Genomic DNA, 27,943 nt, shown 5'->3' on the forward strand with positions numbered 1-27,943 from the left:
GTAATCTGCGACGATCCACTTCGGCGATACGATCACGTTGGCCCTATCTTGAAAGCAATCTGCGATGGGGAAAGTCCGCCGCTGCTTATAGGTCGCGTTGAAGCGAGAGGCATTATAGCACAAAGGTCAATTCGCTCGCCGCGCTTCATCACTCGAGCATTTTGACAGTTCGTTTCCTGTGGTCAACAAGATGCGTTCGTGTTTGCTTGTGCGCGCGTGACACCGTGCTTGTTAATTTATTTAGTAAGCGAAGGAACCTAGAGCATGGTGACAGCGACGGCAGAATTGCGCCTGGAGTGTCCATTATCGCAATAAAATAGTCGTTTAAATTATAGTGCGGATATTCGCGACTCTGGCGACTTACGTTATAAGCGGTCTACACTGTCCCTTTATTCAAGGAAATACAATTTGGAAATGCTCTTCACTCATCATCGTCGTCTGAGGTGCAGGCAGAGCTTTCCTTCGGCAATACAGTATTGTTGGTCAAATTTCACGGCGACTCGGCACCAAGTGCTTCCCTGAAAAGTGTTTTTTGGCGCTGTGCCTAGCTTGTTATCTTCACACTGTGCCAAGAGCACTGTTAGTCGTAAAGTACTTCGAGGGAATCAGTGCCAGGACAAGCCAGGTCTCGCGAAACTATCTCCGAAAGTGATCACCGGAGAATCAAGTCTCTTCATGCTTGTTCGAGATTAAGCACTTTAAAAGACCGCACAACCATTTCATTCAGGGGCAGTACCAGGTCACTACGAGGTCCACAGAGCCCATGCGACTGGTCTCGCATTTAAAAAGGGCAGCCACTGGTTCCACCATCCCCGAATCGTCAATCTGCGGTAGAGTTTCCGAACCCTATGGCCACCAAATCGCTCATTCCTTCAAGCTGGCGTCATACTGAACGCGCTACGTTACCTAAATGAACGGAGTCGGAAGTGTGAAACGCCACAGAGTACTGCAGCATCATAACCGAAACACCAGTCACAAGGACAGTGAAAATGGCATCTCTTAAGGGGGGACGTGGGTTCTAAAAACTTTTTCTTTAGTTTTGGTTCTATCTTAACTAAACTTCACTGTTTAGATCAATTTTTCACACTGATTTCAAATCTATAATTAGTTTTTTTGATAGCTACTCTAGTTCAGAAAGTATTAAAATCTCGAAATAAATTTCATGAGTACTTCTTACGGGGCTTTTTGGCAATTTATCCTTGTCAAAGACAAAAAGTAAGAGCATGACTTTAATGCCAAAGACTTGCTCTAGGGGGTGATGCTATTTTTATTTGTTTGAAAGCATTATAAAGGTAAGAAAGGAGACCAACATTGACTGTGAATATATTTTTCTTATTTTCACTCCATTGTTACTTTTGATTGTAATTTATAAAATGATGCTAGAGTAACATAAATAGCATCACCCCCTAGATCATTTCATTACGAATACACTGATACCAAACTTGTTATTGTCACTCCACAACATCATAGAAAAAAGCGCCGTAAGGCTGAGTGCGGTGCGTAAAAACATCGAACTGAGAAAAACGCATTTGAAGTTTAGACAGATGCAACTTTTTCTAGAATCCAGCTACAGCAATATTAATGACATCATTTTGTAGCTCTATTCTTCACGAGAATGACTATACTAAATGAAAAATTGAGAAATGGGAGTAGTGTTGAACTGCACACAATATTATTTTAATTCTTACGTGCGACAAAAAGTAGTTTCGCCCGACAGCCGAAGTATCGATTGCGGTGAGCTATACAAAGTAAGAATAGTAGTTTTATCGTCTGTATAAACTTGTAAACATTCGGTTATTAACTAATTAACGAACATAGTGTCAGCGCCCACAGGCAAACATGAACACATCACACTCTATGAGCGCGGACACGCGCAGTTATGCGCCGCTGCAGAAGCGAGCGAAGTGACCTTCGTGCTGTTGTCTATCGCTTCAACCCTAACTGAGCGCCGAGAACACGCAGCACGCACAAAGCCACGAGCCGCCCCGCCGACGCACCTACACTGCGTAGAATCTACCCCCACGCAGATCGCTTTCAAGATAGGGCCCGCGGGACTGCGCGCGCGCCGCCGCGCAGTATGATGCCAGAGCACAACGCTGCCCGCTACCCCCCCCCCCCCCCCCCCCCCCCCCCCTTGCTGGTGCCTCGAGCGCAACGGAAGGAGGCGCGCTTCCTCTCTGCTTTTCTGTCGCGCGCGAGACGCGGTCGTCGGCTCCCCTCGCAAGCTTTCACTCGCACATTCAGCATATGGCCGCGCGGCTTCCCTCGCACGCTTTCACTCGCACATACAGCATACGGCGCGCGGCGACGTATGCTGTATGTGCGAGTGAAAGCGTGCGAGGGGAGCCGACGACTGCGTCTCGCACGCGAAAGAAAGCATACGGCGCGCGGCGACGGCGTTATCGCCCTTGGACTTTATACGGAACATCTATGAGACAAAACCAATTTTAGGGCCGCAACGCGTCATAGACATCATCTTTAGATAGCAAAAGCGGATATCAAAGGCCATACTTTTGCTGGCGGAAACCGAAAATACGTAATAAATGTCGCCCCCAGCATTTTGGGCGGCCAATGCCATCGTCAAGCAACCAAGCCAAGCGACATGAAAAGTCAAAATGGCCGCTCGGGCCAGCGCGGTGTGGCAGTTCGCAACGTATGATGCGGGAACGGTCCCACAGTTGCGACGTAACAGCGGGGTTACCAATGCATTGGGTTCTATGGGAGCTGTGCCGGGACCGGCCGAAAACGACGTAACAGCCGGGAAAACGCAGCACCCGGGAACGTAACAGCGGGGTTCTACTGTATATGACTGTACCCTGCCAGAAAACTTGGAAAAGCTTGTCATAAAGCCATGTACTGCCCCTAAACCAGCATGAGAAACTACATTTACCACTTCATGTGCCCGTTCCAGTGGCCTGCAAGCTAAATGAATACAAAAATTGTATAATAAAGTAGCCTTTCCATAGACAAATAAACTTACACAATGTTCAAGTCAAAATCACGCATTTATGGAATATTTATTGAATGACCAAAATTGATTATTGTCATTCAACACTTCGCTCTACAGCATGCCAGGGCTGTATATGCAGAGTTCTTTGCTGGCTTGTGCCGTTTTGAAAGCCTAACCTTGGTATCACTACTGTCTAGATGCTCATTTTGCGACTTCCGAAGCTTTTGCGACTAGCAACTTGAATTTCCGGTCCGTTGCACACTATGATGCCAGAGACTCCTTCAATATCGCCGCACTTCTCGCGCGCTCAGCCGACTCGCCCACTCAACGCGGTCTTGGATGCCGCTGGACGCGCTGGCTGACGATCCAATGACATCAGATGGGCCGTAGCTATGCCCAGTAGAATCAACGGCGACGTTAATGGGCCGCTTCGGACGCAACAGGTGGTTCCGGTCGTTCCGGCCGTTCCGCTCGTGCCGACCGTTCGCGCACCGCGCTGAATAGTACGCCGTATCAACGCGGTCTTGCGCTGAATAGTATGCCATATCAACACAGTCTTGGGTGCCGCTGAATGCGCTGGCTGACGATCCGATGACATCAGATGGGCCGCAGCTATGCCCAGAAGAATCAACGGCGATGTTTATGTGCCGCTTCGGACGCAACAGGTGGTTCCGGCCGTTCCGACCGTTCGCGCACCGCGCTGAATAGTACGCCGTATCAACGCGGTCTTGCGCTGAATGGTATGCCATATCAACACAGTTTTGGGTGCCGCTGGCTGACGATCCGATGACATCAGATGGGCCGTAGAATACGCCCAGTAGAATGAACGGCCACGTTAGATGCGCCGCTTAGGACGCGGTGGTTCTGGCCGTTCGGGTAGCGCGCCTTCGTCCGCGATCTTCAGCCGTGCGTTCGATGGATGCTTTCGTTTCTTTCCGTAAGATTAACGCGTTATCTTCAGACGAGCGCAAGACGAAAAGACTGTGCGCGAGCCGCGTGAACACAAGCGTAGCAGACGACCGCGAGAAACCGGGAGCAACGGAGATAGGCGGCGCACGCAAAACAAACAAAAACAAGCAAAATGGCCGCCTCGGTGGGCGTGCCAGCCAATGGGAGGCGCGAGACAGGGGGCTCGCCTTGCGCGCGTGCGCTCCGCCCGATCAGAGGCCCGGAACCACCCTTCGGAAAAGCGGCGAGAGCGGTCGTTCAGCTTGAGCAGCGCCATTTTGAGCTGGCGCAAAATGCTCACAAAGAAAACAGCTACAAAACAAGCCCAAGATGGCGGCGGTCGGTTGGCGGCTGCGCCCGCGGCGCGCGCGGGAACCTTGAACAAATTTTGCCTGCCGCAGGTCGTTTCGCGTCTCCCGTGGCGTTTTGAAAGCCGATTTTTTCCTATTTACCGATCGAATTCAGGGTTAATAATTTGAGGGCAGCTGCTTGAAGGCCCAAACATTCCTAAAATGCGTTTTTCCAAAAATCAATTTTTCGGCGTTTTTTTACCATTCTAGAACCCGCGTCCCCGGGGACGCGGCTTTCGGGACCAACTTTCTTGTTTCTTAGTGGATGTCAATGAAAATTGGTACATAGAATAAGAATGGCTCTATGATGCTTTCATAAAAATTTCAAGGCGGTACCATGAAAACTTTTTGCTAGACAAATTATTTCTTTCTTGAACCTCGTGGAGGGACTGGAGGATTTATGAAATCAAGTGAAAAGTTTGTTAAATACTGTATGCACAGCCAAATGTATGCAGGAGGGGATAGCGTTCTCGAAATAATTTTTTTTCAACACTAAAATTTGTAGTTTATGTTTTCTCCAGTCCCACTGCAGTGAGCACGCTTACACTGCAAACAAGGAACCCTACTACGAATTCTTAAAACACTAGGATAAAAAAAGAAGAGCGCTATCCCCTAAAGTACAGTTCAGTGAGTCTGACAAAACAAACGCAATCAAAATGTGTAAAGTAGTTACCAAGATATCTGCTCCACGAGCTGAGCAACATGCCAAAAAAACTGTACTGAGAAAACAAGGTTCAAAGTTGTCAAAATTTAATAGGCACCAGGGTTATAGTCCTTTGTGTCCTTTGCGATGCGGCATCGCTTGACCATCTGACCTGATGGTCTGATGAGCTTTTGCAGCTTTCTTTTTCCGCATTGCATCTTTTTCGGCTGGGTTCCTGAACAGTTTCGCCAATACGCGCGGACGATGTTCCATCCGTGCTTGAGGTGCTCAGCTGCACGTCCGCGTCGCGCTGCATGCCACCGTCATTGTCACTGCTGAAGTCGCCGGAGCAAACTTTGTTTTAGAGATCGGTGGCTTCGACTTACGAGCACCAAATTGATGCGCAGTCTTGCGTTTCTTCTTGAACAATCGCCGGCCCATGATAACAGACGAGAGCCGTTCTCCAAGCTAAGAAGGGCCGAGCTTGACAACGTTTTTCGTTTCTCTAACAAGTGAGCGCCGGTCCGTTATCATGAGTGAGATACGATCTCTAATCCAAGCCGCGACGAGTTGAAAAGACGCGAAATCGGCTCCTCAGCGCCGTCAGCGCGGCGAGCAGACGACCTTTCCGCCGGTTGCTAAGGGCAACCGCCCGGGAGACCAATCCGGAGCCGCGTACAGTCACGTGGCGCGCGCTGCCGATCAGAAACCGCCGCGAGACCTTGAAACTTTTGCTTGCTGTGCGCTTGCTCTTGCCTGGTGCAGCTGGCCGAGGCGCCAGATTTGAAGACGGAGAATCGCGCTATCCATAGAGACCAAGATGGCGGCGCTAGGTTACGCGGTTGCGGAGATATCGCGGCTTGAAAAATGCCGTTTTTTCGCTATTTTCGAGAAACTCCTCGCCACCTTAGCTTCGATAAACAATTTTTACATCCTTTCCGCGCGATTTTCCGTGACGAAATTTTGAAATAAAATAGAAAAGAAGTCATACAAACTGAAAATTTGATTTTCAAAAAATCGTTTTTTTTGACCAAATATCGCGATGCGAAAGCCGCGTCCCCCCTTAAGTGGGGGGGGGGGGGGGGATATGTTTGACTTCGATAGACTTGGCTATGATATGATTGAGATGTGAAGGTACAGGTTGCCAACATAACTCTAAAAACCTTGAGATTTAGAATATTAGTTCTTCCATTATTCAAATGTAACATGAGGGTTGAGTTCGAGCAATAAAAATCATGAAAAAGCTCTCGTTACAACCAAGTAGATACGGTACCTCAGCAGCCCCACTCTTGGCATGAATGACCATATATTTATTAATTTTATGGATTGAGCGACACAAAAAGCAGCTAAAATTGATCCTAGGAAACGATTTTATCTTCCGTGGTCAAGTTGAACATACGGTTCTCGACATATATTTTGATCTTCAAAAGCAACGTAGTACCCAAGGTGGTTTCTGAATTAGTCAGGCGATCCATGATTGCTGAAAGAACTACAAGTTTCAAACATTTACAAAGCTTTTAGACGGTTGGTCAAACAGGGCTTTGGCATGCTCATGATTCGTCATGATTGCTGCACGTATTTTAAATTTTCTATAAAACAAAATGGCCCATCATTTGAATTTCTGTTGTCTAATACATTGTCTTAGGCTAGCTTATATGAACATCAGCAATACAGGATTCCATTTAGTACAAACGTAGTCTCCGTCTCACTGTGTTCCATCGGGAGTCACCTAGACCACCGCGCGGCTCCGAAGATCCGACCACCTCAGGGGGACGATCAGCTCAGCCGCATGTGTTGCTTGTGCCCTAAGTGGATGCTTGTTCGGTCTCCATTGGGAGCAAGACAGAGTGCTGCAAGGAGGAGGCCCAGAGTACAAACTAGGAAGGCGTTTATTTGAAGAGTACCTTGGCATTGATTGTCACACCCTACCGGCCCGGTGCACATGAGCCTGAGCTCCCACAAATTAAAGGTGGCACAACAGTATCAGAGACCGCTGTAACACGCCGCTATACAGGAGGATGGCTTCCAATGACCGTGCTACGAAGGCAAGGTTCCTTTAGCTCGGTATAGCCTCTGAGGGCAACCCGTTGCAGTACGACTGCGCACGGGAAGTGAGCCGCGCCTCTTTGGCGTAGTCTCTAAAACAGCAGCAGCGGGTTGAGGACCCATCAGTGGCCGGCCAGTCAAAGGGCTGACCAGGAGAATTGTAACTCAGTACGCACTGTTTCACTACCCGAGAGCTTCTCCCAGTGCCCCCGCTGTCTGGTCGTTTCAAGCTACCAGGAGAGAGGGGACGCGAATTCCTACCCCAACAGACCAGTCGGGTGAGCCCCTGGTGCGTTTGGGGTTGGACAGCAGCAAGTGATTGACAATCCCGCTGCTTTACGGCGCCATCGGAGGAAAGAGAGAGAAAAAGCTGTGGCCCGCTTGTGCGAAGGTCGAAAGTGACTTCGCAGCAATGTAGCTCCTATGCCCAAAACATGCTGCGCAAATAAAGTCAAATGCTTTTATTACAAAGTGTTTGCGACCTCCAAAATCTTTCGTTATACAGGTCACTTTGTTTCAAAGATAGTGCACCGTAGTGCTCGTTTAAGCATGAGGTCATGGAATAGAATCCCTGCTGCGGCAGCCGCATTTCGATGGGGGCGAAATGCAAAAAATGCCTGCGAGATCTTCTGCCCGAGAGGCCTTCTGCGACCGCTAAGATGAGAATCGCAGCTTCTGTGCGGCTTTTGTGAAAAATATAAACGGGATTTGCCAATTCATTGAGTAAATAAAAGCATGTTAATGTAGTAAGCATTTGTTTATTGTTCTCTTGGTACTCTAGACCTAGATAATTCGACATTCGGTTAATTCGGGCTTTCTTGTTCCTTGAAATTCGAAATAGCGAGGATTTACCGTAGCACATAATACATTTACTAACAGATGTGACTCCTTGGTTTTTTATTATTCTTTAAAAGGTGTTGAGCTAACATGAGTATTCCAATATAAGTATTTAGAGGATATTTTCATAGAAACTCTTTTTGGGCTAACCACATTGAACACAAGACAGCACTTAATAAACTAGGTTACTTGCACCTCACTTTAACTAAGGCCCCACACAGTACTAAACAGCTTTTATATTAAACAATATGCCTTGTTCCTAAATACACCTTTGTGGTTTGGTAACTCTAATAATTTCATCTGCCATAATTACAGTTGCAGTTTTTCACGGGCACTGCAGTCCCTGAACCTCCATACACTCTTGTTGTGTTATCACATTAAATCTCTAAAGTTTCTGCACGTCATCATTAATCCTGTCTCTAGCTTTTGCAACTGCTGTCATATCACACTTACTAAAAGAAATTGTACTCGTAGTTCTCGTGCTTTGAGTACTTTTTTCTGCTTATACTGACACGTTCAAAAACTGTAAAATACCACAGAAGCGCCCAGTATTAACATTTCTAAAACTTCAGAATTCTGAAAATTATATGTTAACTCTTTCCTTACCTTGGGGAAATTTGCTGTTTTTGTATGTTTGAGTTAGGAATTTTTTGTGCAACAGCCAATAAGTTTGCTGTGTCATGCAGTATTTAAAAGTGAAGGTAAATGAACATGCTTCCAAAAAATATTTATTTTAAAAATATACAGAAATGTTATTCGCATAAAAGAACTCAAGAAAAAAAAAACTCAAATTTTCAAAAACAGTTTCAGTAAGAAGTAACATCTCAGGCAAAATTTTTTTTCTTTTAGAAATTCCAAAATATACAAATTACAAATTGTTGATATATCCCTTGGGAACATTTCTTTAAAAAATTATACCCCTAGATAAAGTACTCTGAGTTAAGGAAAGAGTTAAGCGCCCACCCCCACCAAAGTCAGCCGAAATATTCACCCCACTGTGGTTTCTACGAGACTGCTAGGGGCAATGACGGGGATATTTGCTTCCTTGCGGTGAAAAGGGCAAGACCGATGGGGGTGGAGATAATGCAGAGTGACAATGAACAGTCCTTGATAAACATGCTTTTTTCGACTCCGTAGCCACCGTAGCCCTTCCTCGAAGTTTTTTGTTGGCTGCCATCTTGGTTTTTACAGCTTCGACCTGACAAGCGCCCATATCTGTATTAACTCAACTTTTAGTAAAAGTGGGCTGGGTGCTTCCGCGGTTTTTGGGGTAGTTTTTTTTTTTTTTTTTTTCATGTACAACACTCAGATTTATTATCAGGTATTGATTGTTCCTTTCCATTAAATGAGTTTTTGTCTTCATGGCAAAGTACTTTTCAAATATAATTTGCTTTACATGTATTTATTTTTTTCTTTGTTTGTGTTCACTTGCCTATGTCAACTGCTTCAAATTCTTTTCCTCTGCTTGCCTTGTTTATGCTAATAAACTGTTTGCACTCCTGGCTATAGCCCTGTAACAGGGCTGCAATATGTGTAAATAAATAAATAAATAAATAAATAAATATGCTGAGCTAAAAATAAATCAATGTACAGTGATTTCACATTCGTCTTTCAATATCAACAGATTGAACAAGTGGCCTCCTGTAAGCTCTTCAGGATTTATTTCTAACTGCACCAAAATTGTACAAAGCATGTCACTAACTTGCAAATGGATTTATTAAAAATCATTTGCTTGTTAAATTGAATAGACCTTTTTTTCCTCTCGGGTAGTTCAAGCACCAACTATGTTAGGATGTTCTCTGTTATACTACGGTATAATAATTAGGGTACCACAACCAAAGGTAATCTAGAAAAACTATACATACAGACTACACAAGGCTCTCTGCTTCATTAAAAATTTAAAACGGTATGATCCCACAGTTCCTTTTTTCTGCATTAACAAGATATTGCCCATGTTTTTTTATGTTTGTCACACGTGTGTCAGCGCCGGGTATGTTTGCTTGAACAGGCAGAATGAACAAATGAACACAAGGTGAAGTCCAAACACGACATTCATTACATATGGAGCTTAAATGTTCATAACACAGTTTATAGTACACAAAGTTACGTTGTAACACTTTCCACACTGAATGGGTCCACCCTAATTAAGTTCTGCGTTCACACCACCGCGTTGATCAATTTCTGTGGGGCGATTGTTTATACACTAGGGTCGTGGTGCTTACAGCACCGGTATGTCTGTCTCGGATGTCGTCGCAACCCGGTCTGTAGTCTGTCGTCACTTGTGTCCAGTGGCAATGTTGTCCCGGCTGACGTGGAAAAGGCACTGTCGCGCTCTGGCAGAGCGGGACTCATGTTGGCTAGCACTCCTGGCGCGCACCAGCCCAGCTTAGGTTCATAGACAGGACAGGGACTGGCTACAGCCAGCCTTCACGCATCCACGTTCTGGCGTGAACGCTGACATGTCCCGGGTAGATCTAGGCCAGCGATGGTTCCGATGCTGGTTCTCAGTTGCTCACTGAGCCTGGTACTCGGGCAGAACATCGCTGGATCGCCAAGATAGCTCGAGTGGTGTTCTCGGGCCGTCTTGTCCCGGTGCTTAGCGCCCCGGACACTACGCACTTACTTTGCTTCTTTTTTTAATGTCTTCTTGTCTGCCTTCATACCTATTATCTCTTTCTCTTCCTCTTTCTTCACTTGCACTTGTCACCTTGACAATGTTAATTTTTTTTTTTCGAAATTCATGTACTTAACCATGCAAAAATGTAAATATTGAATAGGGGTAATTGTGTAACCTGCACGGTGGATCAACATATATTCCAAGAATACATGTTGCACCGCATTTAGAATACAGTAGAACCTCTCTATTAAGGTTTTTACGGGTTCATGAAAAAATAATGTATTACCTGCGAAACATATTTTGCAAACATGCTGTTAACAAAGACATTATGCACGGCTCAGCCTCTGAAGGATTTATAGTGCCCGACTGATACAGTTAAACCTGCTTATAACGAACCTCCATATAACGAATTCCTGGATATAACGAAGTTTTTCTATTTCCCGCCGTTACTCCATAGAAGCACATGTATTTGAGACCTCTACGTAACGAAGTGGCAGCGGGAGACCCCCTCGATACAACGAATTTCCCCCTCCGACAACCTAGAGATTTCGCCCCAAATTTTTTCATTTTTGCGCGAGCAGCAACCGGAAGCACCTTCTCCGCCGCGACGGAATGCGTGCCTGCGTGTGCGACGCGGGCCTGCATCCCTCGACCCGGCGATCTTGCCACCGCGAGCGTGACCTTTCCCCCTCCCGTCATTCAAACCTGATCCTGCCGCTTGCTGCAGCTGGCCTAGCCCGCCAAGCCGGCACTCTCTCCTTTTCCAGTTGATGTTGCCGACGCGCTGGTACACGCTGTGACACATCACACTCGATGAGCGCGGACACGCGCTGTCAAACTCTGGCGGCGTGTGGAAGCGCCGCTGGAGAAGCGAGCGAAGTGACCTTCGTGCTGTTGTCTATCACTTCAACGCAAACTGAGCACTGAAAACACACGGCACGCACAAAGCTACGAGCCGCCGACGCACCTACACTGCTAGACTCTGCCCCTACGCAGATCGCTTTCAAGATACGGCCCGCGCGACCGCGCGCCGCCGCGCAGTACGCAGTTGATGCCAGAGTAGAGTTACTGTATATGCTCCCAGCATATACAGTAACTCTATGCCAGAGTACAGTACAGCGCTGCCCCGCTATCCCTCCCCCCTCGCTCCCTCGCTGGTGCCTCGAGCGCAACGGAAGAAGGCGCGCTTCCTCCCTGCTTTTCTTGCGCGCGTGAGATTTAGACGGGGTCGTCAGCTCCTCTCGCACGTTTTCACTCGCACATGCAGCATACGGCGCGCGGCGACTGTGTTATCTTCCTTGGACCTTATACGAAATATCTATGAGCCAAAACCAATTTTAGGGCCACAACGCGTCATAGACACCATCTTTATATACCAAATACGGATCTCAAGGGCCATACTTTTGCTGGCGGAAACCGAAAATACGGGATAGTTGATGCCTCGCGCTTGTGCGAAACGACGCGCGTCCACGCATCGGGTACCTGGTGTGACGTTCCAAGGATGAGTGCCTCGACGAAAACGGAAAACGGGTGCGCGTTACAACTGAGGGCGCATTAGAATCGAGTAAATACGTTACCGCGTTTCTTTTTTTGATTTTCGTGCCGAACCTGCATATAACGAAATCCTCTTTGTAACGAAGTTTTTCGGGAATTTGTCAATTTCGTTATATCCAGGTTTAACTGTAACGTGAACTCGATGAGGACCGGCTAAAGGTTTGGAATATCGGATTTGGCAGAAGATGAGTGACTTATTCCACAACTGGCCGAAAAAGATGTCGTATTCTCGGATAGTTACTTTTGGGGGCGATTTCTTTTCCGCAAGATTTTGTGTGACAAGCGCCAGAGATATCGGTATCTATGAGTGACGGCATTATGGCAACAGTGCCAGGATCGTTGTCGGCCATCAATACGTTTGGGGCTACAAAATTGAAAGTATCTGCCAAAGTGATTTTCCACACATACACCGCACAAGTTTGTCAATGCGTAGCTGCCCACAGGTATGCTTGCCTGTGGGGTCAGTCCGTATCACTACAGATAAATGAAAGTACGGTCAATGCATGCACTGAATAATCATCCCCTGGCTACATAAAATCAACCAATCTGCAATAGCCAAATGATCACGGGTTTTCTTGCAACAGTCATTTCCCCCGCTTTCCTCATATAATCACCGCTCTTGTCAGTGCAAACATTGAGGGTGGAGTTGGCGCCACTTGAAAATGCTTGAAGAAGCCGCTTAGTTCAGTGTCCGCTGTTTAACGTGAGAATGAATAATCGCTGGACACTCGGAACTCTCACGACAAACATCAATGCAGCCGATGCAAGCTTTCAGCCATGCTTTCAAACAATTTCAACACTTCACAGCTTTGCTTGGCTTGTCCTGAAAGCTTGGGCGCAGTCGGCAAGTACTGCGTAGACCAGGCTTCATTAGTTTCGGTTTTGAGGCAGCGCTGGCACTGTGACCAGTGACCATGCTAGCAACGTATTAAAACCAAAATATCGCTATTTTTGTTCGACTCAGTGGCCAAATTGGCACACGATCATGCAGGTGAAGTCTAAATATTGAAGGGCACGTTTTAAGTTGTCCGTTCGGAAATTTCCGCCGTGACCATGGCACATTTATAAATACATGTGGTGGTCGGAAGTGTGCAGCTAGGGTGTTTATTGCTGTTGACATTTTTATTACATTTTTTTTTTTACATTATAGGCGGTACACTTGATATTTTTCTTGTAATTATGTGCCATAAGTGTTTGAGCCCTTTGCTGGTACTGGGCTTCAGTGATGTTATACCTGGGAAAACTTGTGAACGAGAAGCCTATTAGCGGGTTTCTGTTGTATGTAGCCACTTCATTCTATATCGGAGTCTAGTTTACAAACTGGCAGTACTTTTTATCCCCTTACATAGCATGTTGAGATTAAAGCAGGAACTCCTCTTACTAAACAATTTTACACAGGCAAAGCACAGGTGAAGCAAGGGTGCACCTTCAAATATTGTTGCAAAAAATAACTTAGAACATCTCATTCCGTTTTTTTTAGACCAATGTTTTTCAGACCAATGCACGCAAGTGCATTGGTCTGAAAAACAGCCAAAGCTGCATACAGTCTGCAATCAGTTTAATATTGCACCCTGAAATTGTTTAACTGGCTTTATTTTGCAACAGTGTGTGCTTATATATAAAAGAAAGGTAAAAATGTTCTGCTGTTATTTGTTTAGCTTAATGACTTCACGTTTGTGTTTCACTACAAATGTAGCACCTTCATTATGTTTACAAGCCAGTGCACTGTACTGTTTTTTATGCAAAGTGTATCAGCTATATCTTTATACAAATTTTAATTGATGTGGTCTCGTATCTATTGTGACGGGTGTAATCTAAAAATTCCTTGTCATGTTCTTTCTCTTCCCCGGGGGGTGAACTTTATTTAAGTGTTCTTTCTCACTGTTAGCTGCTGTTTACAATGCATGGGACGGAGGTCTTGTCAGCCGACATGACACCTTTAACCTCAATTTCCTTGGACAGAAACAAAATCTCTGTAGACATGAGATATACATATCTAGTTAATATTTCCAGCAACCTTGAAAGTGACCTTCAGCTTATCCACAATCCACATAGCCCAGTAGTGTTGCACTTCATGCACCTATCAAGATATGGGTTGGCTAATTGACCCTGAGGGGCACACATCAGTTGTTTTTCTTATTGGTAAGACAGCAATTAACTAATAAGTGACAGCACGCCAGCCTGCACAAAAATTGTGCCGTGCTGATATCATGCATAAGCCATGTGTGAAAATGTGCCCTATGGCTTATTGTCATCACCTAGAGAAATGATGGTTGTAGATTTCGCCGCATGACCTACCACAAAAAAAAAAAAAAGTCTGTTCATATAAAAGTGCAGAAATAATTCTAAGTAAGCAAGAAAAGAAATTAAGAAAATAAGAAAAAAAAAACACATGAAAACACAAACTTGATAGATAGCCTAGAGAGCAGCTTCTCCAGATGTCGGTGCTAACAGGAGCATTAGTGAGCACTACAAGCTGCATTTTGGTGGGGTCCTCATCTTCAAAAAATTATGTGTTCTTGTACCACATGACACTTCCTGGTAAAAGAGAGCTTTTAGAGAGCTCTAGATTTCTTGTTGCCAAAGCCTTCATGCCAGCTGATGAGTTGAATACAGTCGCTATTGGCAATACTCCCTTGCTGACTTCACAAGTGGCAAGCACACCGTGGCAAGTGGAAGCAGGGCTAGTGTTCGATGAAATGAATCACGACTGTGCAAGCCAAAGTTTAAAATGAATTTGCAGAAATACCGCACAACTCTCAATTTTGCCATTTGATGCACATCAATAACATACCAGAATGCATAATACAGTTCTAAAGAATAATTAGAGTTGACCTTAAACGAACATTTTCATAGAAAATTGGAGGTTATTTTGAGAGACAAAATATTTAATTTGATGTTAGTCTCAGGATACCTTCTATATGAGCATTGGCTTGAATTCCACATTTGCCGCATGTTCTCTCAAGTCAGTAAATAAAGGGTTTATTTCATGCACTTGCATTTTTACTAAATTGAGCAAAGGATTGTGTTCATTTACCTTTTCTTAGTACAGTGTGTATTCTGATGGATTTCTTGCATTTTCTTTTAAGGTTGTAAAAAAGAATGCAGGAGAGCGTCCTGGGACAAGTAATTATGAGGTGCTGTTGTTTAGCACCTGCCATGAAGGAAGAATCAGTGCCGCTAATCTTCTTGTAGAGGAGAAACTTGCTATTCCAACAGACCTGCCAAAGCTCAGCTTTGATGTCAACCTTCCACATTCGAAGGTATTTCAAGAGGTATGTGTGCATTGTTCTGGTTGTAGGGTTTGATGTCACTCCTTATCGAAGGGTCATTGTGCCCATGGGGATGTCCAGGACATCCTCTGTTGCTGAGACAGTCCTGCGACACCGAACGCAGTCTGGAGACCCACCGAGAGGAAAATTACTTGCAGATACGTACAAGGGTTGTCCTACAAGTCCTTGGCCCAACACAAAACATTTGTGTACACAGTCCACAACTACTTCTACAATAGACGTGCCTTCGAAAAGCAGAAAAGCCCCGCAACAAAATCTCCTGCATGTGTAGTGCACATACTGTGGCACACGCCAATACATAAATGTTCATCCATGCAACCGAACACAAATGAACTTGAAAGCACATGCAATGATGGAATTTTAGTCCTTAAAACCACGAGCTCCGGCTGTTATCTATCAGGATATGGTGGAGACATTGGGAAAAGAAACCACCTCCTATAGCCCAGTAAAGAAATGAATTGCCCTATTTAAACTAGGGCAGAGAACCATCAAAGACAACGCACATAGCAGCAGGCCAGCCAAAGTCGGGACGCAACAAAACATGATCCATGTACGAAATCGCGTGATAGCAAACGGCCAGCTCAACATCCGGATAATCGTGGAGCTGACAGGAATATCGAAAATCTCAGTACAGTGCATTTTTACCAAACTACTTCATAAGCACAAGGTTTCTGCAAGGTGGATTCCAAGGTTGCTCACTCATGCGCAAAAGTGCATGTGGGGCACAAGGCCCAGAGGCCACCTGGAGCTAACTGTTCAGCGCGGGGTTTGAAAACTAATAGCACAGTATATGATTGTTGATGAAATGGGGTGCACCACTTGCAGTGTCAAGAAAAAGCCCAGTCTGCTCCATTAGCTGGAAAAGCTTCTGAGATTTTTAGGGCCCATTGCTTGTGAATTTTATTCAGAAGGGGCCAACCATCACCAGAGAACACTATACTGCCCTGATTCATCGGCTGTGGGACACCATCGAGGCTAGATGATATGGTATGCTTTGCAAAGAGGTCATTCCACTAAGACCTCTAGCTCCTGCTGGTATCCATCTGAATAGGGTGAAGATATTGAGAAAGGACACCGCTTCTTATTAAAGTAAGTCACTTCTTAGTAAAGAAGTGAAGTGCCTTATTTATTCTGGGGCATACAAACATCAAAGACGACTCACATTGCAACAGGCCAGCCTTTACACTGCATTGCTGTAGTGATGGCTGCCATTCATTCCTGTAGCTTTACTGGACTGTTGCACCCACCGTACTTGCCCGATCAACATTACTAGAACCAACGCAGTTTCGCAGCACTGCATATTGGCCAGCACAAGCATGTGGCCCACGCGGTGGTCGTGCGAACTAACTGCGCTGCAGTCGAGTCCGGCTACCGGTTGGCCACATCAGCTGCTGCTGCAGTGGCACAGCAGCTTGGTGTTGCACACACATTCGCTCGTCTGCGACGATTTATTACTCCACTGAAAAGCTATGCTGCCTTCGTAGAGTTCATAGTTTTTACTATGAGGGACCGCTTCACAAGCGCAGTATGAATCCTAAGGGCGACATGTATGCTTCGATTTCAATGGCTATGCTATACTGCAAAGCTACTCCGACATCAATTGTGACTAGATGTGCCCGCCAGATAACGCAGTTCATAATAGATTATGCGGGAGGGGGATAAAGGAAGGATACCTAATGAGGAAAAAAGCAACAAAAAAAAAGTAAACTACCAAATAGCAGGAAAAACCTTTAAAAATTATTGTTTTTTCGGCCATCTGCAAATGGAGAATTCCCTTACATCCTATACAAAGAGTCCCAACTATCATGCACCAATATTTAAAAATATGCAAGTGCCACGTAGCTGGACGGAGTGAAGGTAATGTTCTTTGCCGTCTCTTGGAGATCATTTTTTTGCATTCCACCTAAATACCTAATTAGTCTCAATAAATAATCAACTTAATTGGTCCTAAATGATCAACTTCTCAAATATAATAATTAGATGAAAAGTGTCAATGAGAAGATTGTAAGAGTAACATGAAAAAATCTCTATACAACTTTCTGTTGCTCAATATGTGCTACATAAGTGTTTTTCCAAGCGTGAAAGGAGCCTGCATGTAACGCGAAATTGTTGCCCTTTTATGTAGCACGTGTTTGTGTAGCACGCTTTTATGTAGCACGTATTGAGCAACAGAAAGCTGTATCGGGAGTTTTTCATGTTGCTCTACAATTTTCTGATTTACACTTTTAATCCAATTTTATTTGAGACGTTGATTAATTAAGATTAATTATGTAATTTGGCAGCATGCAATAAATAATCTGAGTATCTCCAAGCGACGGCGAACATTACCTTGGTTCTGGCAACTACATGGCATTTGCATATTTTTAAATGTTGGTGAATGATAGTTGGGGACACTCTGTGCAAGCTGTGCATTTCCTTGCAGAAAGTTAGTCGTATTGCGCGCTGGCCCAACCTCAAATTTAAGTTGGCCCCCGTCTAAATTGAAGTTGGCCAACAAAATTTTAAAGTTGGCCCACCCAAAAATTTCAAGTTTACCCACCCCCAAACTTCAGTTGGGCCATCCCAAATTTTCAGTTGGCCCACATCCAAATTTCAAGATGGCCCACCCTCAAATTTAGGTTTCCCTCCCCCAAAATTTCAGTTGGCTTACCAACCCCAATTGCAAGTTGGCCCACCCGTAAATTTCAATAGCCCACTTACAAATTTCACATTGGCCCACGCCAAAATTTAAGTTGGCCTACCCCTACTAAAAGCTTCCCCATACATTTTCTATGGAGCCCTATGTATCCCTATGTATATTTCCTCCGATACATTTTTTAATTGTTCCTTATCTCTTATAAAGAAATATTATTATAAAGCATTATAAAGCGTCATCTACATTTATATTATTCTAATGATTAAACATGTTAGGTTCACAAATTATGCATTTTTGTGCAGATACAAGGCATTACACTTTTTGCATGACATACCTGTGGTACTCGCCAAAGAATTTTTATGCATTAAAAGTAGCGCTTAGCTGAGGACTTGTAGCCGCTTGTTCAACCTGGTACAAAACACGTCGGCATATCGCATACTCGACACAAGCCAGGCTTCACACCTCCGCAGACCAGCGCGAGCTCCTAACACTCAAACCTCCGAAATAACTTTTGCAGGGCGCAACAAAAGCACAGCAACTAAACACCCACACGGGACGCAGCCGCTACGAAAAAGGCGTGCAACCGGAAGCGCTGCTGGTAGGGCAACTCGATCGCAGCGCCGTTAGTTCTCGCGGCTGCCACAGGGCCCTTGTTTTCAGCGGAGCTGTGAAACTGAGTTGGTTCTATTAACGTTGTGCCCAATGTTTTCCCATCAGACTTTTCTGTTTTTCATTTTTAGTTATACTTCTATTCCAGTGATGACTTAGTTCAAGCTTGTCACACACCCCGTGAACGAGGCGCAGACGCCAGGACCAAATTCTAGAGCCGACTTATCAGCTTCCGAAAATAATCCCACGAAAGCAAGGGCAATTAGTAATGGGCCCTCTAGTGCACCAGCGAGCGCCGGTTGCTGTCCAAAGACCGAGCCAGAGCCCAGAGTTGTCAAAACACAAAAAAATATATTCTTGAAATAAGGCAGTTACATAAACACGTGTATACTTTGGCTAGACACATCACAATACAATTCAGATGGGTTTTAACAAAACACTGGAAAATAATTAACAAGCACTAAGCACGTAAAGTACAGAATGAATAGAAACACAGTGTCTAATCGTATTCACCCGTGCTGGTCTTGAGCCGGACGATCTCGGCGTAGCTCGAGGTAAATCCCTTCTTCTGGATATGCAGACGCTCGTTGAACTCATCAGTTAGCTTGCCAGGGAATCCCCTTCTTCCGCAGACGGTCAGTCTTCAGGTCACATCTCTTTACCGGTGCGGTCTGATCCCCCTTCCGATTCCCGCACGGCGCTTTTATTGCCTTCACCAGTTCTTCTGGAGGTCGGAGTTGTGATCCCGTAGCATGAAGAAGGCCTGGGAATCTTCTAGACGTTTCTCGCGTTTTCGACCACGGCCGTCGGAGCATCTTTGAGGAGGGTGGTGACTCTTCCGTAGGCGCAGGGCGTGTCCATCCTCCCTCTCTCTCTCTGCTCGCTGGGTGAGAGGGTGTTTCGACGCGCTCTCTCTCTCTCGTTACCATCGCCTTCGTGTATCTTTTTTTTTTTTTTTTTTTTATAGACTCCGTTGATCGTGTCGGCTGTCTGTGGTGTATGCGCTCTTTCCCTCTGTCGAAGCTGCCGCGGAGGCGGGCTTGTACCTTGCTGGCTTGAGTGACGCACGGCGCACACTTAGATTCCCCCCCTCCTGTACACACACACTTAAACATTGCAGGGCAAAGAGTGTGTAATAAACTGAAGGGATTAAGTTGAAAAGTAACACATGGCTGTTCACATCACCTGCTTTCTTCCAATTAAGGCTGAGAATTGTTTAGACAACCCTTGTATATTTGTCTCAATGATTCATACGGTGAACTGTAGTGTTCAGTCAGTCCTATCACTTGTTTGGTGTACATAGGTCCTGACTGACAGCAGCCATATTGTTATGGGAGTAAGGGTGAGGACGGGAGAGAGAAAGCTTTGTCAATAAAAAATTCACTTTGCGCCGTGTGCAGCAGTGAACGGCGGCACATTTGCGTTCTCTCCTTTTAAACGTGTGCAGTACGCTTCCAACAACAGTACGCCACTTGCGCTGTGAAACAGATAGGTGAAGATGCTTATTGCAGTAGGGCTGGCAGTGACAGCTGCGAATGTGACGTGCAATGACCCTCAAAATTATGGGCTGGTACCGGAATAGAAAACTAAGAACACGCTGGCATTTTTCACCACAGGCTAGCGAGTACAGCAGACAAGCTGCATGGTGGACACCTTATGCTCTTGATCATGCATGCCTCGCTCCTTTTTATGTTCACATGGGATCTAGCAACCGGAAAACGTATCATATGATCGCTTTTTGGCGAGGTAGCAATCGTTGGTGCCGAGAGATTGGATTTTTGGCAACTTATTAATTAGTAATGTGCAACTGTATAATGTTTCTTGCACCCCCCCCCCCCTCCCCCCCTTCCTCTGCATCGGTGCGAACATTGGCACTGGGAAATAATACAAAACAGGATTGTATCTACGAGGTTCTGTTGTATCACTGCCATTTGGCTGTTCTGTTATACACTCCTTGAGGAACTTAGTTCATTGCGGTGGAATATTGCAGAAATGGCTGTGCTGACAGAACACTCTCTGTTGCAAGATATACAGTGTGTGCACGTTTCATTTAAGCACTGATCGGTCCGCATAAATGTGGTTGTGCACTGATTTGCTGAGGTGGCGAGCTGTCCATAAGCAATGATAATTATGTTTGTGCTTTTTCTTGTTCTACAGCAGTGTACAGGTTCAAGTGATAGTGAAACTGATGAAGATGGAGAAGAGGTGACGCTTGAGTGCCAGAGGAAACTGGAGAAATATGTGTTTGATGTGTTTAGTGAAGTTCGTGACCAGGTCCTTGCACCTGCAGCTGCTGAGCTCTTGCAGGAGTTGAGTTGTGACAGTGGTACGCTTGGCCAAGGAGACACTTCTCTCCAGCCCCAAGAAAGAGGAGCAGAGGCACAAGAATTGTGCAAGAAAGTTGACAGAAAGGCTGCAGCAAAGGTTAAGCGAGCCAAAGCCCATTCGCGAAGCTCCACACAGGATCTCCCTCCACTGCTGGAGTCCAAGTTCAAGGCAGAGCACAGGTACAGTTTTCTGCTAAATATGCATGCAGCTTCTGATACACTTCTGAACTTGTTTCATTTTAACTATTTTGGTTTTTCCATCTGGTGACAGTGTTGTCATCAACTTGCAAGTGAAACTATTATGCTGCATTTCTGCGGGGAGCCTACAATCTCGCATATTTGTTTGCTCTTTCCTACAACATGTTTCATTTTAAATGCAACAGTTCACAATTATGCATATACACGGAGACTAATTGCCTTGCTGTGTATACAAAGCTTTGAGTATTTAGAAATTTAGAAAAATGAAGCAGAAAAGTAATGTTGCAAGAACACTTCAAGCCACAAGCACGAATAATAGACAGATCCATGTATTAACCATAGTAGCTGAACGATTGCAGCGTCAAAGTCTTCTCTAGGCATTTTTGTAGGAAACTGTATGCCTATAAAAATTACCGTGTTAGTATAAAATTACAAACTATACCTTTTAACGGACTCTTTTTAGTTCTTGACTGGCTTGAAGTTAGCAAGGTTATATTGTGTTCAAATTACAAACACACAGTTCTTTTTCAAGCTTATGTTTGTGTTTTTCACACTGAATGAATATATATATATATATATATATATATATATATATATATAATTTCTCATCTTCTAGCCTTCAAGCATCCATCTCATGGTGGCAAGATCATAGCTTTGTCTATGTGGACATCTTGATTGCAAATGTAAAGGAGTACGAGCTGAATGTTACTACAGCAATATTTCGCATCAGGTTGGTCACCACGCTTATTGACAGGACTTCTTGTCAGTTCAATAGCAGGACACATCAAAGCACTGCTGTGTCACTCTGTATCTTAGAATGTGCCTTTTTCTGCCCTGCACCTACACAGCTCATGGAACTGCTGACGTGTGCAAGCAAAAAAAGGGGGGGGGGGGGGGGGGGGGGGGCAGAATGCTCATTCTAAAGGGACGCTTAAGGAAAATAGTAATTCAACGTGGACTGTTGGAATACCATTCCAGAATCCTTACTGCACTTGTTCCGGGCCAAGAAAATCGCGTCTTTAAGGGCCGCATACCTCCTGCGCAATTCAAATTGCCCGCCCCCAGTGGGGAGTGGTAACGATCCATAGGCCATCACTGCCCTTTACTGCTGTCAGCCAGCACTACGGTTTCTTGTGCAACATGTTTAAGTGTGACCCGAAACCGAGCCGAGACAGAGCTGGCAGTGCGAAAGAGGAAGGGAAAGCACGTGCTGGATCATAAACACGATCTTCAATGCTCGTTGCAATGGGCTTCGTTCTCTGCTACTTGCTTTTTGTGCCAGTTTTGTAATCCAGCAAAACCAGCGCAGCACTATGCGATAGCAAAACTACTGAAATGTAAATGCGCGGGCAGAGTACAGTCAAGCGAAAATGGAAACTTTCGACCACCCGCATCGTTGTCATGGGTAATGTCAAAAAGTAATTTTTTCCACGAATTGAATATTAGACAAGCTGCATTTTCTTCTGTTTAATAATGCAATGCAATGATCTTTTTGTTATGTGTGGTTGAGTACTAGTGACAGGATTATAATGAGGAGTCGCTACGTCATCAGGCTTGGAGTACTTGATTGTCTTTTATTGTGTCATGTATTTTCGTCAATTTCTCGGTTAATAAAGCTCTGTTCTTAATAATATTGATGCCTTAGATGTTCTAGAGCATTAATCTATCACTTTAGCTTGGCTTAATATTTGCCTTTAGTGTCCCATTAAAGCACGGTCACTGCTTCCTTCATGGTCCAAGTGCAGCTTTAAACAGTCTCAAATAAATGCACTTGCTCTGTCCTTTTTCCAAGAACAATATTTGAACTTTCATATTTTATGCTGTGCGCTTGATAAATAGTTATAATAAATGTTGATGTGCTTGAAAACTTTTTCCCCCCATAAATGTTTGCAGCACTACATTATAAGAAGCACCTTCTCTGCTATTGGCCATTGGTAATTATTATAACAGCTGTCAAACCTTTTTCATGGGATATTTTCAGATAAACATTACTCATCTTACCATCCATGTAAACTGCCCTTGGACATTTATAAAACCTGACTGAATTTGCAGTCACTATACATATTTTCTGATTTATCTGATATATTTGCAGTTTGAGGGAGTGGTGTATGAACCTGAGAATTTAAGCAATTTCAGAAATGCAATAACATTGTTTGGATGGGGTTTTAAAAGTAAGTGTGATATGTCACTTTTTATTTTGCACATGTTTAAGGTATTGTGGATTTTTTCTTTGTAGAAATTCTTTCTTTATTGGTAGTGGCCATTTGCATCTTTAGACAGTACCACTTATAAGAATAGTAAATTGATACCTCAATCAGTCTACTTTACAAGCTACATGTGTACTATATGTCTGTATGTGCAATGCGACTTTTTGAAATTTCTTGTTTAAAATGCAGAATGAAAACAGCAGAGCATGAGTACTTTGCTCATGAGGGGCTTTATGCTGCCATCAGACCAAAAAAAACAAGACTGGTGCAGAAAGCTGACTCTTTGAGCATCACCTTTGAGAAAGTACAAGCCCAGCTGACATGGAAGTTCCTGACTAGAAACAAGAGAAAGGTATGTAAAGTTTTAGATATTAATGCCACATGGCCTTTTTTCCTCAAACATCTCATATTCTTTCTTTCCTGCTTAACAATACACAGTGTACCAAGTGTTTCATGTAGGTTGAACTAAACAGTACGAAAAAGTGGTAAATCTTCGCTGATTGAGACCAATGGCACGTTTTTCGCATCGCAGTCATCCTGAGGTATTTTTTGGAGTCTGGTTAGTGAGCTAATTGTTCAAATATGGCACATTTTCAATATTCTGCTTTAGGGCAAAAGTTTGATTGGAAAAGTTGTAGAGCATGCTCGGAAACAACCAATTAATTTGTTTTCATGACCATTATCTTTTATGTAGTTTGTTTTTTCAAGCTTAGAAGAAAGCCTGCTTAATATACGAGTGACGTCGCTGCACTTGCACATCTGATTTGTGGCTCTCTCAACCGCTGTTTCCAAAGAACAAAGGCTGCAGGTCCCAAGTAAAAAAAATGCGATCAGTCCATGTGGCCACATCAGTATCGTCGTTGTGAAGATGGAAATCCGCCGTAGTCCCAAATTAGAAGCTATAGGGCAACACTGAAAGCAGTCCAAAATTAGAAGCGATAGGCCAACGCTGAAAACAGATTGAAATATACTCAATGACTTGTTTTACAGCAGGAGCGCAGGCTTTATCCATCTGAAACACTGTTGAACTTTGCGTCTACTGCAGACTAAACACATAAGCCTTGTGGGGGTCTTCCCCAACCGTAGCGCGTCTAATCGCAGCTACGTAGGGTTCGTGCGAAAAAGGCAACGAGCGAGTCAACTCAACAACGTTTATTGCTGTTGGCAATAAAACACTCTTGCTGACGGAAGTCCGCTCTGTATAACAACTAATAAAATAGGCTTGCCTCGTCGCGTGTGGTAGTCACGCAAACGAGGTCACTCACGGCTTTCAGCAGGTAAAATCCGTCCGGGCAGTTAGGTCAAGCGAGGTCAGAGAGACCCGGGGGTCTCTCGGTCGCGCTCTTTTATATCTTTTTACCTTTCCGCGAGGGGAGTGTCCTCCTCGCCCGCCGGATACTTTCCCTCTTCCCGCGCGGGCGCGCGCGTCGCGAGAGGCGAGCGAGAACCGGGAGAGGGCAAAGTGCATTTCTCCCGTGTCCGCCCGGCTCCCGCGGCGCGCGTTGTGCGCGCACGAGATGTCCGCCCGGCTACCGCCGCGTGCGCTCCGTTCGCACGCGACGGGCGAGCGCCCGCGGGAGAAGGTGGCAGCGTGTGCTCCCCACAGCCTGCAGTGACACTGTGCCCCCCCCCCCATATTTCGCACGCTTTCTTCAGTTTATGGAAAGAAGATACTACAGGGAAATCTGGATAATTCAAACTGCTCTGTTGGTCCCGGCAAATTCCTATATATTTGAATGCAGAAATACTCCTGCAAATTCAAACTCCGAAAACTATGCAACAGTTGCTTCGAACCAAATATCTCACTCCAGTGCACCACTTTTTAGACAAACCCGAGCCAAAGGCAAAGGTTTGCGAAGGTTCAATGCGTCACTAGCTACTTTAATGTCACATACCATAAAAGAGACAAGAAAAGACGCATGGTGAGCTGAGACTGAACCGGAGCAAGCAGAGCAGTGCACACCCTCCTTTCCCATCCAGCTTAAAAGGAGCTGAAAGGAGCCCCCAGCGTGCACTTGATCACGTTACTGGTCGCTCACCTACAGCCCTCTCCTAGCACGCTCGAAAATTGCGCACGCACAAGTACATTGCTTGTTAAGCTATCATCCATTCTCACTCACCCTCGCATGTTTTTCCTTGTACCCACAGCAAACAGCGCCCTGGGTACGATTTTATCACTTGTACATATACGGAACCTAGGCTTCTTCGGCACACGTCCCTCGCTGATGCGATCTCAGTGACGGTTTTCTGTGCTGTACCGCACAATTGATCAGCCGCTATGTTTAACGGGGCTCTCCTTAGATTGAGCTGCTTTCCTCGAATAAATTTACAGTCCTTCTTGGAGTTAGATTTAACGAGATTCTACTGTACTGTGCACAAGATAATGTTGTGGGAACAACTTCATTGGATGTTTCTGACCATGCTTTGCAAATTTTCTAATTAAACTATTGTCCTAAAGGCAATATTGACATACCTGCCACGTCTCCCGGATTATCCGGGAGACTCCCAGATTTGGACAATTTCTTCCGGCTGTACGGTTGACAGGAAAATTTCCTTGAAATTACAGTTGTGTCCCGTTTCTATCCGTGTCCAGCGCTTTGTCAGGCCACATTGTCAAAAAGAATCCAATCCAATCCAGTTGGAAGTTCATCGCACAAAGCATTGTTTAGCATTGTTAAGAAAGTAGTAGGGAAACCCTATACATGTGCTTTGTCGTTAACTGCGGAGCCGCTCCTTACGCTGACGAGGTTGTTGGGTGCCCTAATGGCCCTAGTCTCATTAAACTAGCGAGCGAATGCTGCATTCCGCAACTAGCAACACTCAACGTCAGCCGCTCAGGCATTGCGTAGGCCTACAGTCAGTCATGGCTTTAAAATCAAGGAGCACTAGCGTAAAAAGTATCTTGAAGTATTTTTAATGTAGTGCTGAGCCGAAGTGACGCTGGGTATTTTGTTGATACCGCAGAGCAATGCAGAGTGTGACCGGCAATTTAACATTGGGAAAAGTACAAGGACGCAGTGCCGCTCATTCATGTGTCGCTTGTCTAAGACGCTGAGAAACGTCATCCTCGCAAAATGTGAAAGAAATGGAATTTCTTACAATCAAACATTATCTGAAGAATTTTTGAACACCCGCCGTGGTTGCTTAGTGGATTTGGCATTGCGCTGCTAAGCACGAGTTCGCAGTATCAAATATTGGCCAAAAATTTGATTGCTACTAATTTGGCCACTACCTTTTGACCACTACCTTACAACCAATCAAACTTTTGATTGGCAAATGTTGTACATCAAAAAATGTGTTTGCAAGCTTTCATTTGTCTGTTGTTTTCTGAATTGGATTGTTCATTGTTTGAACTTGAGGCTTTTATATATATATAGTTCCTTTGTCAAGAATAAAAAACAGCACATGGTGAAACATGAATCATCCATTGCTGCATAAAAATAGTGAAGCACTTGCCTACTGCCTGGTATCATTTGCTACATGGGCGATCCCAGTCAACAGCTGCCACAGGAACTATGCCACAAAGACTTCTGCTCACATTTGCCAATTTCGACAGAGTGATCTCGAATGGCCCGTGGGATGTGACCTAGGCTTGAGATCACTCTCGATCTGCTACTGGAATATATGACCTGCACTCCCAACCTGTTATTGCAACAGATATGGTGGTATAACTGTTATTGCAATAGAGGTGCTGCAAATCTGCCATTGGGATTCATCATAAGATATACCCGAACCACAAAATCGTCTTGACTTACTTTGTTATCGCTATTCTCTTGTTCCTGAAATGAGGGCAATGGTCAGAAGGGTATGGCGGAGGGTTTGACAGCATGCAGAACACACCGTTCTTTTAGTAGTTCCTTGCGCAACATCCTTTCTATAGTCTATTTATGCTTCAGAAAACTGCGTGGGTATGAGGCATATTTCATAGCAGTTTATGAATATCGCCAAGCAGGAATATATATCATATTTATTCGCACCGCCATATTGCGTACGTAGTAACCCGCCGTGGTTGCTCAGAGGCTATGGTGTTCAGCTTCTGAGCACGAGGTCGCGGGATCGAATCCCAGCCACGGCGGCCGCATTTCAATGGGGGCGAAATGCGAAAACACCCGTGTACTTAGATTTAGGTGCACGTTAAAGAACCCCAGGTGGCCCAAATTTCTGGAGTCCCCCACTACGGCGTGCCTCATAATCAGATCGTGGTTTTGGCACGTAAAACCCCATAATTTGATTTTTTTTTTTTATTGTGTACGTAGTGGCGCCATGTATGAGCAGTTGGCATGCTGATTTGGGCAAGCGCTCCGTATTGCGTGCCAGGTATACGCTCAGCGGCAGTTTCTGGTGGTTGTTTTCGCATCTCGCAGTCTATTTAGTATGATGTGGCTTCTTTTTTTACTTAGGAAACGGTTCTGCGAGACATACTGAAGCAATTTAGGTCAGCATGACCGGAGTTTCTATTGCGTTGAGATGGACGAAGCATCCAGCGCAATGTGTGTGCGCTTGTTTGAGCCTGCAGTCAGTCTCGGAGATCAGTTTTCTATTTCTGAAAATTAGTTTCGCTGATGTGACCTTACTGCAACATTCTCACTTTAATTCTAAGCTATGGTTTAGCAGCAATGAGTAGTTACGAAACATATTGCTCCCAACAGCGTGGGTTCTGTTCTGTTTATTGTGACAGGCGTTCAAATTGTTATCTGTAGACACATTGCGCGACTACCTTGTCGTTTGG

At 44.8% G+C, this 27,943-nt stretch overlaps 1 protein-coding gene across 1 annotated transcript in view; it reads left to right on the forward strand.

The window, feature by feature from the left end:
• LOC119452129 (putative ATP-dependent RNA helicase TDRD12) overlaps positions 1 to 27,943 on the forward strand; it is a 215,813-nt gene that overhangs the window by 168,181 nt on the left and 19,689 nt on the right. The window contains exons 29-32 of the mRNA XM_049665961.1: positions 15,035 to 15,220; positions 20,640 to 20,989; positions 21,624 to 21,737; positions 23,404 to 23,566. Of these exons, the coding sequence (XP_049521918.1) occupies positions 15,035 to 15,220; positions 20,640 to 20,989; positions 21,624 to 21,737; positions 23,404 to 23,566 (813 nt within the window). The remainder of the gene's footprint in view (positions 1 to 15,034; positions 15,221 to 20,639; positions 20,990 to 21,623; positions 21,738 to 23,403; positions 23,567 to 27,943) is intronic.

This window comes from Dermacentor silvarum, chromosome 1 (assembly GCF_013339745.2).
Source record: "Dermacentor silvarum isolate Dsil-2018 chromosome 1, BIME_Dsil_1.4, whole genome shotgun sequence".
Classification (NCBI taxonomy): domain Eukaryota; kingdom Metazoa; phylum Arthropoda; class Arachnida; order Ixodida; family Ixodidae; genus Dermacentor; species Dermacentor silvarum.